Here is a 15,678-nt window from a genome sequence, read left to right on the forward strand (position 1 = left end):
TCAAACGAGCGAAAGCTCATTCTCCCCACTATGTCAAATTCTTTTAGTGTAAACAGTATAGTTAGTAATAGATGATTCTAAAATATAATAACTGTGGTCTGTACTATTTCATATAGTGCTACTTAATCGTAATATTCTATTTACGTAATGACAAGTAAGTTGTGTAGTGTGGAAATATATATTTTACTAGCGGTCCGCCCCGGCTTCGCCCGTGGTACATATGTAAAATAGATGTTGGCCGATTCTCAGACTTACCCGATATGCACAGAAAATTTCATGAGAATCGGTCCACCCGTTTCGGAGGAGTATGCAGACTAACATTGTGACACGAGAATTTTATATATATTTTATTATTTGCATAGTCAAGTTCAAGTTTAGATCAGTCTTTTGATGCTATGTTGATATGTAATGTGTATACTTTTATGTATAAATGTGATTCGTGTCCTTTTTTGTATGTTTGAATATTTAATGTTGGTATGTAAATACACGAATCATCAATTTAAAGGAACCGCAAAAATACATAGGGATAGTGTCACAAAAATTAATAAAACACAGATTATATAAAATTCTTTAATAAACGCAGATTACAAAATGCATAGATAATAAATATTTAAGGGGTGACACGTTTAGGGTCGCGCGGGAACATCGACGTTTTCCTAATGTTGTCGAGACCGAGGTACAGCATAACCACTCTTTCCAGACCGATGCCACCACCTGTAAAAAATATTTAATTTACATAATATATTAAGTTTAAAAAAAGCGAAGGCTTTTGAGGGGGAATGTCTCTTTCGCTTTTTTGCATAAATTAATCAAATCAGCATGCATTTTGCTATGGAGATAGATTTTAGTCTCGATTAGCAAATGGGTTTTTCTCGAGCAAAGGGAGTGAATAAAAAATCAATTGTTGTCAAACTCCTTCGTTAGGCTTTGATTTTTTTGAAAATTGACTCTACCAAGTTTATTTGAATATATTTGAAATAAATTATGCATTTGTCATTATAATCGACATATTATGCTAATGTTTACTGAATTTGTATATCTAATAGCTATGAAAACGCTATAAATCGAAATTGGAAAGTTAATAAAAATAACAAAATAAGAAAAGAGAAAACTCTAGTTACCTGCATGTGGTGGACAGCCAAGTCTGAACGATTCTATGTATGCTGCTATCTTTTCAATATCTGAAAACATAAAAAAAAATATTTACAACTTCATTTATTATCTATACTAATATTATAAAGCTGAAGAGTTGGTTTGTTTGAACGCGCTTATCTCAGGAACTACTGGTCCGAATTGAAAAATTCTATCGGTGTTAGATAGCCCGTTTATCGAGGAAGGCTATAGGCTAAACACTTGCTTTTGCGTGTACTACGCTACACAATAAAAATGTATCGCCAAATGTGTTGCTAAGTGTTACTCAAACTCAAACTCAAACATTCATTTATTCAATTAGACTACTATTTAGTAGCACTTTCGAATCGTCATTACATAGTATTTTTAACATTTACCACCGTTAAACTCGGGAAGACACAGGTCTTATGGAGGGAGGTAGCTAGTATACAAATTAAAATTTAGAATTACAATTTTGTTTGTTCAGAAAACAACAGTCTTTCGTGTTTTAGCAGCTGTGTTAACTGGGTTGTGGAATTTAAATATGTATATTAGAATTTTTCTGAAATGTACATATTAATCTACTATATAAAAATAAGTCGGGTTTTCCTTCCTGACGCTATAACTCCAGAACGCACGAACCAATTTCCACGGTTTTGCATTCGTTGGAAAGGTCTCGGGCTCCGTGAGGTTTATAGCAAAGAAAATGTGTCTCTGGTGGCGAAATGGAGTTCGCCCGGTTTGCTAGTGAAAAATAAATATAAATAAAAAACTCACTAATCCCATGATGTTTCGCTCTTGCAGTCAGAAACTCGGGGTCGTGTATTCGCTGCGCACCGCTCAGTATCTCCTCACCACGCATGAACATGTCGTACGAGTTTGATGCTTTCTGTTCATTGATCAGACCAAAAAATATAATAAAAAAAAAAAATGTTGTGTGGTTTTATGAAACCACGGTAAAAGTGAAACTGTTCGAACGGTTCCGAACACTGCTTTGTGTAGCGCATGTCGCGTGACGGTCGGCTGCCGAGTAGGTATACCTACTCGGTGAAACTGTTCGAACGGTTCCGAACACTGCTTTGTGTAGCGCATGTCGCGTGACGGTCGGCTGCCGAGTAGGTATACCTACTTACAGTAGCGATACACGCGACATGCGCTACACAGACCAAAAAGTTTGAGACGATGTAATAAAAGTTTCACTTTAAAATAAAAAAACACTTTATTGTACAATGCACAGATATAAAATACAATAATATACAAAATGAATCTTCATCGTACAAATTGGCGGCCTTATCGCTTTGAAGCGATTTCTTCCAGACAACAATATAATAAGTGGTAGACCAAAAAATATAATAAGTTGTAATATAGCAGTTGGGTAGCAGACCAAAAAATTTCAGACATCGAAATGTAGCAGTAAACCAAGTAAATATATTTCTATACTAGCGGTCCGCCCCGGCTTCGCCCGTGGTACCTACATGTTTAAACTATCCTATCTCTCAAGTTGGATCGAACTGCACATGGTGTGCGAATTTTATTATAATCGGTTAAGTGGTTTAGGAGTCCATTGAGGACAAACATTGTGACACGAGATTTATATATATATTAAGATTAGTAGCAGAGAGATTAATATATTTAATCTATACGACTATTATATCAAATTATTATCAGAGCAAGAAATGTCAGACAGGATAATAATATAGCAGCTGTATATCAGACCAAAATTTTTTTATATATTTAATCGTTATTGTATGTAGTTAATTTTGCTTAACATTTTATAGTAATTTACTTACATTATAAAAGTCTCAAGTGTCATGTGTTAATAGTACTATCTCGAATAGGGGATTTTACCTCGTCTTTAGTTTATCTAATAAGGGCCGATTTTTCAATGCTTGGTTAAAACTTATCCGTCCAATAAAGACACGATAATATTAAAATGTCACGTAAACTGTCAAATACGGGCAATTAGAAAAAGTTTTTAAAATGGTAGTTTTATACATTATTCGACGAATAAATTTTATCCAAGGATTGAAAAATCGGCCCTAATAGTAATACTTATTCGTTAGTAGCATAATCATCTAGGCTATGATATACATACATACAAACAAAAACTTACCGGGTTATTAGGATCGGGCATAGTATAAAACGGACGGACGGCCAGCGGATATTTGTCCAATATATAGAAATCCGTGTCGTATTTAGCTTTAACAAGCCGACCGAGGAGTTTCTCGTCCGGTGTGGAAAGATCGTCTTCATCGCCGATAGTTACACCTGAAACGGTTTAGCAGTTATGGGTGTGCTGCTATGTACAGGAAATAAGCATTCAAAATATTGTTTTTTGGGGATGATCGTTTTGATTGTAGTGTTGATTTAAATATAAGATTATTCTTTTTTAGAGGATTACTCGACCTTTATACATATTATTTTTATTTATTTTTTATAACAATTTATACATTGATATATCACTAATAAAAAGTTAAGATTTTTCGACAGTTTTATATATTCAAACTCAAACTGAAACATTTATTTGATTTTGAGTTTGAAATCTCGCGAATTATATTGTAATCGAACGGTTTTTACAATCTTAATGTGACATTGAAATGGAAATGAAGTCTAGGCTGAAATCACGACTTTCAAAACTTAATAGCTTTTAGAAATTAAATACGTATTTTAATTTCTAAATGTATCAAACTCTAGAAAATACTTACCAGCTTCCTTCAATATTTGAACAGCTTGCGGAAATTCCAACCTTAGAGGTGGGTCTAGGAATTTGAATGGCTCCACTTTGTACTGCTGGCCCACTGTCGCTATTTCTGATGCGAATCTGTTAATTAATAATTATTAATGAATGAATGAATAGTTTTTATCGTCCAAAGAAACAGTTTGTTACATGGTTGAGATGGCTACTTATGAGATGTACAATAGGCAATATATCTATACTAATATTATAAAGCTGAAGAGTTTGTTTGTTTGTTTGAACGCGCTAATCTCAGGAACTACTGGTCCGATTTGAAAAATTCTTTCGGTGTTAGATAGCACATTTATCGAGGAAGGCTATAGGCTATATATCATCACGCTACGACCAACAGGAGCGAAGCAATGCGGGTGAAACCGCGCGGAACAGCTAGTATATAATATTTTTAATCAATACATCACGTTTATTAATGAATAATATATAAAATCCTTGTATAAAGTCTTTTATTTCAATTAAAGCAATATAAACGCTAACATATAACTTTTTCTGCCAGTTACTTGACACTTAGAGGTATGCACATAGTTTAAAAATTATTCCAGATCTATCGAATGTATCTAAAATTTCGTAGATATCGGTCAAGTCGTTTCTGAGATATTGCACGCCTCATAAGCGAAGCGTTGAGGTGGGTACTACTGTCACTTCGCGCAAAACATCAGATTTTTCAAACTTAAAATGTCTTTATATATCATACATTGCACTTGTAAGATAATACATACACACACATATTAAGAAAAAACACTATTTTTAACGTTCATGATATTTTTGATGTCATTTTTGTTATTTAAACTAGTTAAAAAACAGTTTAAAAAAGTTCTGTCTTGGACGTCCGTGTGTCTGTATGTGCGGATCCTTTTTCTTGTTAACACGATAGCGACCGAAATACTTTACTAATCGAGTCTTTTTTTTTCTCTTACGCTTGAGTATGCTCAGGAATAGAACCCTTTCATTTTTCAGGGTCTGATTCGATGTGGTTTAATTGTTATTAAATAAACAAAAATAATAATTAATAAATATTAATTTTTTTTTTTTTATAATTTTTTTTAAACACCGCCCCACAATAAATATTTATTAAAAAAAAATTATGAGGCGTGCATTTTTGGATTTTCCAAATTATTTAAAAATACTGCGACACAATATTTTGGCGTATTTCTAAGAATAAACAAACAAAATTTACGTTCTATATGTGCCTTTAAAAACTTAACAAACTGTAAAACTACTATTAAAAAAAACACTGCATTTAACAAAATTATTCGCTTCTACAATCACATAGAAAACACACTTTGCATTAAGCCATAATTTTCATTCGTACAATCACATGTGAACGGCTAAATAAATTTTGATACAACATCAAAAAACAACTCACTGCTCCTGCAGCCCTCTGAACATATCGGTGAAAGTTTGTCCGATTGTGTCGAGCACTTCGTGATAGTGGTGCTTGAACGACATCTCGAGGTCCAAACCCACAAACTCTGTTAAGTGGCGATGCGTGTTCGAATCCTCGGCTCTAAATACCGCGCCCACTGTGAATACCTGGGAAATAATAATATTTTATAGAAATACATAATAATATTTTAACTAAAACCACTTCAATGTTGAAAAATAATATTTACAACCTATACACAAAAAATGTGCCACCACTGTTTTGCTCTAGCTGAAGACATTCCTGTAATAACTCAGGCCCCGGAATCACAGACACAATAGAAAATCTATTGTGTCGTGGACCGATCGGGCCGTTCGGGGCTCAATGGGTTAATTCCAAAATATAATATGAAGCATGAATTGTCCCTACTTGTGAAACAAAACTAGCTATAACATCTTATCTTATCATTGGGTCTATAATTTGTCGAATTACCGGAAGTTTTTTCACAGGAGTACCTTTACTCTTGTGAAAAAACTTCCGGACTATAGGGAGATCTCTAGACAGCGCCTTATAATCCGACATATTGCAAAACGATTGTCGGAATACCGCGATGCAAAAAAAGAACTATTCGATACCGCTTCATGATTGAATTTTTTTCTTATAAACACATATATTAATTCTAAAAGTATCTAATAAAATCCAAAAATCACTCACTTTATCAAAATCAGCGGCTATCGCCATTTGTTTGTACAATTGTGGACTCTGCGCCAAATACGCAGAGGATTTAAAATACGACACAGTGAAAACATTCGCACCGCCCTCAGAGGCGGCCGATATTATTTTTGGCGTGTGTATTTCGACGAAACCTGGAAAAATTAAATTATTATTATGATTCTTATGGTTTTATCTGCAATCACACACAAATAAAGACAATAATTAACTAAGGGCCGATTTTTCAATGCTTGGTTAAAACTTATTCGTCGAATAATGTATAAAACTACCATTTTAAAAACGTATTCTAATTGCCCGTATTTGACAGTTTACGTGACATTTTAATATTATCGTGTAACACTTTATTGGACGGATAAGTTTTATCCAAGCATTGAAAAATCGGCCCTTAGAAAAGTAAAAATCAGTCAAACAGACTTTTAATTCAAATTTAAAGCCGGTAAATTTTAATGGAGTACTAAACTGTAAAAGTAAGAATTTTTTATACATGAGAAAAAATCAAGACAATATTTTAAAATGAAATAATAGGTAGGTAGTATTAGTAAAATTTTTAGTAAATCTATTGCATTATTCGTTGTCTTTTGCTGATTTTTCAATAACTGATAAATCGCACTTGTTTTTTAAATTAATAATTAATATTATGTTGAATATTTTAACAATATTAACTGTGACTATCCAGATGTATATAGATTATAAACAATATAAATCAAACAATCAAAATCCGCTCAGCCGTTCTTGTGTAATAAGTAACTAACATTCTAAGTTATCTACGTGTTAACAAACTTTCTTATAGATAAATCAACAATTAACATATTTATACTACAATACAACTAACCCCGTTTTGTAAGTATGTCCCTGAAGAGCCTGCAAACGCCTGCCTCAATACGGAAAATGGCTTGGTTCGCTGGTGTACGTAAATCCAACACTCTATTGTCCAACCTGGTGTCTTGGTTCACACGAATTTTTAGGGCTTCGGGATCCTAAATGTAGTAGAAATAATAACTAATTTGCTTATTAAAAATGTTGTATGGTTTTATGAAACCACGGTAAAAGTGAAACTTAGGCACAAAATTATCGTATTTGTACGATAATGACTCCGAACACTGCTTTATACCTACGGCAGCCGACCGTCACGCGACATGCGCTACACAGACCAAAAAGTTTGAGACGATGTAATAAAAGTTTCACTTTAAAAAGTAAAAAAGTACTAAAAAGTACTTTTAAAAAGTAACTGCATATACAATCTATCGCAGCGAAGCAGTAACGATGGTTTTTAAACACATTTTATTTATTTACTAGCTGTGCCCCGCGTATTTACCCGCATTGCTCCGCTCCTGTTGGTCTAAGCGTGATATGATAAATGGGCTATCTAGCACAAAAATAATAGTTCAAATCGGACCAGTAGTTCCTGAGATTAGCGCGTTCAAACAAACAAACTATTCAGCTTTATAATATTAGTATAGTATAGATTTTATTTATTTATTCTTTATTGCTCTGTTACAATAAAAGTTAAGAATACATTTAAACAATTGTCGCCCTTATCGCTATGCAGCGATTTCTTTCAGACAACCAGACGTACGTCTGGAGAGAAATGAAATTAAGGGAAAGGAGTAGGGAAGAGCATAATCTATAAAATATTATAAAGCTGAAGAGTTTGTTTGTTTTTTTGAACACGCTAATCTCAGGAATGACTTGAAATATTATTTCGGTGTTAGATAGCTCTTTTATCGAGGAAGGCTATAGGCTATATATCAACACGCTAAGACCAACAAGAGCGGAACACTGCGGGTAAAACCGCGGAGCACACATAGTATATTATAAATAAAATAATAAATAATAAAAATTATTTATTGACAACAGTTTTACATTTTGAAATACTGAAGTCTCTGACTCCCAAACTAGGTAAAAACCTGTATGTCAGGAGTCAGTCCTGTATTATATTGATTAAATAAAAAATTAATGAATTAATAAAGACAACAATACTCACGTCAGATATCTCCGGTCTTGCCGCATCCTCAATAAGCAGCGGTAATTGTGCCCGAGCTGATGAAACAACCCACACTTGTAGACCGGACAGTTCTACGTTCTGTATGGTACAAGATTCGATGGGCGTGGCCGTTTTTACGATAGTGGCTTGTATGTCGACTATTGATTCTTTTGTTATGCTGGAAAATAAATAATAAATTAATAAAATCTTTATTTGGTTCTAACAACATTAAAAGTTTACAAAACTTAATTATACTACACAAAGTACAGAGGATAACGTTGTGAGAAACTGGTGCCTGAAATAGACTACATAGAAGTCTGAGGTACATTGAAAAAAAATCTATTGAAGAAATTCATATAATAAATCTAAATCTAAATCTTGGTGACATTTTTAAAACTATTTCTTTTAAAAATGTAACCAAGAACTTGTATAAACTGGCAGATTTTCAATAAGACACTTTTTACGGAAGAATAATTTTGAGGTCCTATATTACCTCGAATCGCAACTATAGCAATATCCATTTCAATAACAGTTATGTAAAATATTTTTTGCGGGAAAATTTCTGAGTCTGACAATGTTCTGACGATATTGTTATATTGATATAAATAGAAAATCATCTGGTCTGATATATTTTCTACATAATTTTAAGGACTATAATATTTTAACTCATGATTCAATAAAGCTATATTCAATTGTAAAATTGTATTCGTAAATTCTAATTATGACAAATTGCATGTATGTATTTTTATTTTATTTTTCATATTATCTAACCTTTTGGTTTTCCTTTGCTTTTAATTTTTTTTCAACACCAAAACTAATTTAACCACTAACTTGACAATAACTTAACACAATCATAACTTAACAACTTACTTGCCAGTAAACTTGACCATTTGCTTGCTGACCTTCCGTTCATCGTTCACACTGATTAACAGTTGAACAGTACTGGAATTTTGTCTCAACACTGCGAAACATTGCTTGCCCTTCGCTCGTGATGTTTGGAGACGAGCTTAAAATTTGCATAAAATTTGTTATACTAGCTTGAACACACGGTTTCACTTGCATAGTCTAAAACTTCACATTTCACTATATATTATCACTACATAGTATAAAACAAAGTCGCTTTCTCTGTCCCGATGTCCCTATGTATGCTTAAATCTTTAAAACTACGCAACGGATTTTTTTTAATAGATAGAGTGATTCTCGAGGAAGGTTTTAGGACATAATTTATAAGGTTTTAGACAAAGCAGGCGAATAAGCTACAACGTGTGCTCAGCACACATGCTTTTTTTTTAATATTAGTATAGAATATAGATCATTTACATAATATTATTAGTATAAGATAAGTAATTAAACCCACCTCGCACCCACACAGTCTGCCCAACCACCTTCTCATTAAGATCCTTTACATCAACATAAACCCTGTCTCTGTAGCCACCATCGGAGTTTATCAGTTTGTACACACCGTACAACCCTTCGGAGATGTCTGGTTCGGCTGTGTCGTTTTGCGCTGGGTTTGCACCCTGTGATCATTTAAATAAGAATTATGGTGGTTTTCAAGCTAAAGATACATTGTGCATATTCCAAAATGTCAATACGAAAGTCAGGTAATTGCCAGACTTGTAAAGGCAAGATGTAATCTATTTTATGAGCGAGAGTTTAAAAGCGTGGCTTATAAACGGCTGTTGTCATTTTACACAATTAACAATAAATTAAATTTTCTTTTCCAGTTACTTTATTGTATATCATAAATCAGTATGTTGTTCATTTTGTGCATATAAATAAATGTTTATTTAAAATAAGTTTTAATGTTCTACCTTATGTTCAGCCTTTTTCTGTTGTTTCTCCGCAGCTTTTGCCGCTTTCTTCGCTGCTTTCTTACTTGGTGCTTCCCCCTCTATAGGAGGGTTGGTTTCTTCTGACACAACCATTATATTGCTGAAATATATAATTTACTTTGTTGAAAGAGTGTGTGTGCCGAGCACACGTGTCAGAAGTGAAACTTCTTTGGCAAGTTTCAAAGATGATAAAATTGTCGCCTTACTTCATGACGTGACGGTATTGCCATAACTCCACCTTGAAATTTTACTCTAAACGTGCCTAAAGAAGTTTCACTTCAATAACAGAATTTAAGATAATCTGCCCCAGCAAATGTTGTTCTGCCCTATTGCCCCCTTTTTGTATTTAACTAAGTTCGAGCCATTCTCAAGTTTTATGCTTAGCAACTCATTTGCCTATTCATTTTTATTATATAGAAGATTCAATAGTTGTACAAACTATATAAAGTATTTAATATTAAATATTATATATGTACATAGAAAACAGCATGATTTCATCATCTCTTGGAAGGATACATCAATTTTAATGGGATTTTCCCTCAAAAATAGTCATCAGACTTTAATCAATGATAAATAAATAAATGAAATCAAATACAAACTGGATTGCAACATTATTTCATGATAAAATGTGCAAATATTGATGTGGTTTTATTTCTATAAATAGACTGTGACTAACATCGTAGTTTCATATTTTTATTTACATTACAATGAGTATATATATTTACTCATTGTAATGTAAATAATATTTTAACATCTTTTTAAAGTGAAACTTTTATTACATCGTCTCAAACTTTTTGGTCTGTGTAGCGCATGTCGCGTGTATCGCGGCTGCCGAGTAGGTATACCTACTCGGCAGCCGACCGTCACGCGACATGCGCTACACAAAGCAGTGTTCGGAACCGTTCGAACAGTTTCACTTTTACCGTGGTTTCATAAAACCACACAACATTTTTTAGTTTTATTACCACCTCAATACTTTACATACTGCAATTTGGTTACAAGTTACACATAGACATGCCAACACAAAAAATATTAATTACTAGCAAACCGGGCGAACTCCGTTTCGCCACCAGAGACACCTTTTCTTTGCTATAAACCTCACGGAGCCCGAGACCTTTCCAACTAATGCAAAACCGTGGAAATCGGTTCGTGCATTCTGGAGTTATAGCGTCAGGAAGGAAAGCCCGACTTATTTTTATAATTATAGTAGATTACAAGCTTCATATCTAATCTATCAAACAATCTTTAACTTTTTATTATTCAATGCAATACTATTTCATCAAAGGAAAATCTGACGAATCGAATACAATTTTTATTTAAGAACCTATTTTTTGATGCTCCGATTTTTTTTTCAACTCAAACTCAAACATTTATTTATTCAATTAGACTTCTTCTAGAAGCACTTTTGAATCGTCATAAAATATTTTAACATTTACCATTTTTCAATCATGTTTTCCTTTATCATAGTTATATGTTACTAGCGGTCCGCCCCGGCTTCGCCCGTGGTACATATTTCGCAATAAAAGGTAGCCTATGTTCTTTCTCAGGGTCTAAAGATTATCTGTGCCAAATTTCATCAAAATCAGTCCAGTAGTTTATGCGTGAAAACCATACATACATACATACATACAAACCTTTCCTCTTTATAATATTAGTATAGATTACTTATTATTCTTATTAGATGTGTAAGTTCTTACAACCGACATGCTGACTACCTACTTAATCCTTAGTGTTATAGAACTATTAATAGTAAAATGTTAAATAGCACATACGTGACTGTTGTTAACAATTAATTGACTCAGGCTACAAGAACTTTTATAAATATTAAATTTCACAACAATTTATTTCAATATGCAAAATATTAAAAACAAAAGAAATTAATGTGCACTGCTTACCTTTATATAAAAACCGATTAAAGCAAGTGCCGGTTTGATAAAAATGCGTTTATTTCAAGTGTTTTCACTTATCTAAAATAAACTTTTATGTAGGGCATAGGTTATATCAGATTGTCCGACAAATAACTTTTAAATGTCAAACACCATATGGTTGACATTTGACAAGTCTTTTGTGTCATTGGTGATGTCAAATATCTGCGTAGATGCTGCCTAGACTCTAGGGTTTCTGCTTTTTTTTATATTAATTCATTTAATTTAAACCCAAAATTAATATTTTATTTGATTAATTATGGAGAACTAAAGACAATAATTAATATTATGACTGATGCTACTAGGAGATTTTGCTCCTTTAACTACATATTTTTAAATAAATACAATGTTTTGGAAACTTTTTACAAATAAAATTGATTTATAAATGTTACCTGACATTTATTGTGACAGTTGCCAATTCGATTATTTTAGCATTGTTGGAAAAATACATTTTGCAAATTAATATCCTCCAGATGTATAAAATTTTCGTTCAAAATGACCAAAAATATAACTGGCCCTGACTTGAAGAAAAGCGAGGCTGTATGTTATCAAAATATATTAAATCTAAATCAAAATGCCCGTTTTTACTGCAAATATACCTTCCGTTCTCAAAATTGGAGACAGAATCGAAATCGGTGGAAGAATCAAGGAAAATGCTAGAAAGTCAGTATTTGTCGACTGCTTATTTAGAAATATTTTACTACAATACATTTATCTCAACAATAAACTCAGAATCTTGCTAAATCTATATATTTACGTACATGTAATCTTTATTTTCTTTAACTTTAATTTCAAATTTTTTCCCATTTCCCAATATTGAACTTATGCATGGTAACACCTGCAGGATGTCAATAAACCTATGCGCTCAGGAAGGGGAAGAACCACGCGACGTTGTTCTTCATTTCGACGTGAGATTCCACCGGGACAATATTATTTCACTATCGAGAAGAAATGGTGTATGGATTGGAAGCGGGAATTTGGATACTAACTATAATATGTTTGTCCCTGGTACGATTTAAATGATAAAATATTGTTTATCATATTATTATCTGTGTCCGCGGTTTTGCCCGCATTCCTCTGTTCCCAGTAGGTAGTCTTAACGTGATAGTATAATAGCTACATTCGCCTTCCTCGATAAAATATGAGCTATCTAATTATTGTTTAGATCGAAACAGTAGTTAAAAGTATGAACTATTTCCTGCAGTGCCCTACTGGCACCTGATATTAGTAAGTACAAACAAATAAACTAACTCTTCAGCTTTATGTTATTAGTAGAGAATTATAAACGTATTCATCATATGCATAATCATTTATCGTATTCATCACACAAAGAGCTCCTTCGAATTAAAAGCAGTTTCATTAGCTTTATATTTTCAGGCACAATATTCCGCATAATATTCGAAGTGAAGGACACAGACGTGATCACAATCTACTGCCAGGGGAAGTTCCATTCAAACTTCCTGCCCAAAATACCGCTAACGATGGCACGCTACATCGTGGCCTGGGCTGACGTGGAGAGGATCACGCATTGTTACTTTCATTTGGCGGATAAAGTAATAACTAAAGCCAGTAGCAGTTGGATTTAAGTAATATTAAGTTACAGTTCGTTTTTAAGCAATAATTATCAATACCGCACTGTAAATTAGATCTTTGATAAAGACAGTACTGATGAGTTGATAAAACTCAAATTGTGTGTGACTATTGCCACAATCTTCGTGTTATAAAAAGTATGTGATCAAAAAATTGATGAGGCCGTCTAGGAATTCATAAAACGGAGAGGGAAGTTATAAAGCCTAAGCCTATCTGAGTTGTTTTATTTTTAAATTATGTTTGTATGCTAGCGCAAATGCTCTGTGGGCCTTATCTGTATGGTAGCACTGTAAAGTTGATAGTGATGAGTTAATATTAATTATTAAAGGGTGAAGGCGACGATCCTGCAGCTGGTCTCATGGCGACACCGTCTCCCCGGCCCGGGTTGACGCCTGTTCTTGCAGGTGAAAAACGATGGTAATTTTTAAATGAACTCTAAACACGACCGACTATTTTATCTATAATGAATGAAAATCACAGAACATCGTATGAATATTGTTTAATCGTAACCTCTGTTATTTAAAATCATTAAAATTTACCAATTAACTAAATCGTCAATATATTTTTAATTTTATCAAAGAATAAAGATTATTTTTCAGCCCAAGAATCGCAAAGAAGTCGTCACCAGGCTCCCCTCACCATGATTCCTCCAACGAAAGCTCGGATGATGAAATAAAACCTAGACCCAAAGCCGAAGGTCGCGCAGATAAATTTTTCTACGACACCCTCATGTGCCAATCACCAGACATGAAGTTTGGCTCTCCAGACACTTCTAAATATCGAGGTGAAAAAGCCGAATACAGCAGAAAATACAGAGATTGTACTGAAACGGACAAAAATGAATCGGATTTATCGGAAGAGATTGCGTCAAAAAACATGGAATCCTCCATAGCTGAATCGGATGACAATATGTTGCCAGGTCTAGGTTTAAAAAAAAGAACGCGGCGCGGGAAATTCGCGCCATTTGCACAAGTTGTCAATTTTATGGGAAAGAGCGGGAAAAGAAATTAATTGTCAAAAATACGACTTCGCATTTCGCATGTAAAAAATTATTTTCTTTCTGTTTGGTAAAAATTTTGTAAAGATGTAGTTTGTGTTGTTTTTGTTTTCATTTGAAGAAATAAATGTGTATATGTATACTTATATGTGGTATGATTTGTTTTTACTTAAGTAGGTAATAGCGATTTATTTTTTGTTGACAAACAACGAACAACGAACAACGAACAACGAACACCGAACACCGAACAACGAACAATGAACAACGAACAACGAACAACGAACAACGAATACCGAACACCGAAAAACAAACAACAAACAACAAACACAAACACGTGTTATGAACCTACATATAACACGCCTTAATTATTAGAGGATGCATTGGGCCACCTAAGAAGGACTTGTACTTGATAGCGATTGCGACATCGCGCACACCTGCGATTCCAGAGAGTGTTGCGGCAATCACCACCACCGCGACGCTGCAGCTGCCCCGCCGAGGACGACGTGCACTGTTTTTTGCGCCTTCGCGGGTCGGTCAATACTATTTCAAAATTTCAATGAATATAAAAATTGTAATAGTGTGATAAAAAAAAGACGGGTTGCACTCCGGGAGTGCCGGCAGAAGTGAAAACTTGATTATTAACGTTCAGCATGTTTGATATATATAATGGTATATATTTTCTTAATTTAAATTTATTTTCTATTTTTTAGATCGGTTTTATATAAAAAGCGTGTTTTTTTAGTTTTTTTAAACTATTATTTATTTGCCATACGAACAAATCGATATCTGCGGTTTTGTAACGATAACATTCAAATCAAATGCAATAGGAAATACCATTGCAAGATAGTATCTTTAAATACCCATTGAATTGTATAAGTATATCTAGGTACTAAGAGTTGATGGTAAAATTATTGACGACAGTTCTCAGTAGCTACTTGTCCCCTTAAGTTTCCAAATATATTCGATATCGATCATCTTCAAGACTGCGAATAAATGTGCAAACAACAATGACGATTAAAAATCGGCACATTGTAATTGTAATGAATATGAATTAGTAATATTTAGGTTGGTAATATTGATAATTTAGGTAGGTAATATTGAGCATAATTTTGTAGCGTTTATAGCCATTGTTATCTATTGCTAATATTAATTCACAGGCGCAGTTAATTTTAATTTAAAAAGGTTTCCATACGTCATACTAGTGACAATTAGTATGTAAGTACCTAAATACATTATGTTGTAATATGTTGTAACCATTTTTCAAAAAGAATGCGCCATCTCTTGCCAATTTTCAATCTGGAGGGTGCGCAGGTCTTTGGCAATTTCGTCTTTCCAACGGTACCTGGGACGTCCAACTGGACGGCGTCCAGATGGCTGTCCCAGGTACGCTCGT

General features: G+C 33.6%; 2 protein-coding genes across 2 annotated transcripts; one reads left to right on the top strand and one right to left on the bottom strand.

The window, feature by feature from the left end:
• Positions 1-556: 556 nt before the first annotated feature.
• AspRS (aspartyl-tRNA synthetase) lies at positions 557-11,802 on the bottom strand. The gene is made up of 13 exons (XM_090117598.1): positions 11,669-11,802; positions 9,753-9,873; positions 9,296-9,458; positions 8,809-8,944; positions 7,939-8,116; positions 6,787-6,931; positions 5,937-6,088; positions 5,226-5,392; positions 3,816-3,931; positions 3,224-3,378; positions 1,888-1,999; positions 1,122-1,181; positions 557-714 (listed from the first exon to the last, which is right to left on the bottom strand). Exons 2-13 carry the CDS (start codon positions 9,864-9,866, stop codon positions 611-613), a joined length of 1,602 nt encoding a protein of 533 aa, XP_089973724.1. The 5' UTR covers positions 9,867-9,873; positions 11,669-11,802; the 3' UTR covers positions 557-610.
• A 470-nt stretch (positions 11,803-12,272) lies between these two features.
• Positions 12,273-14,299, top strand: LOC149896469 (uncharacterized). The gene is made up of 5 exons (XM_090117385.1): positions 12,273-12,361; positions 12,543-12,706; positions 13,076-13,251; positions 13,617-13,705; positions 13,888-14,299. The coding sequence occupies exons 1-5, from the start codon at positions 12,273-12,275 to the stop codon at positions 14,297-14,299; spliced, it is 930 nt and encodes a 309-aa protein (XP_089973511.1).
• The last annotated feature ends 1,379 nt before the right edge of the window (positions 14,300-15,678 follow it).

Source organism: Colias eurytheme, chromosome 28 (assembly GCF_061535395.1).
Source record: "Colias eurytheme isolate Ceu_HAF_F1 chromosome 28, ilColEury1 Martin Lab GWU primary, whole genome shotgun sequence".
In the NCBI taxonomy this organism is placed as follows: Eukaryota; Metazoa; Arthropoda; class Insecta; order Lepidoptera; family Pieridae; genus Colias; species Colias eurytheme.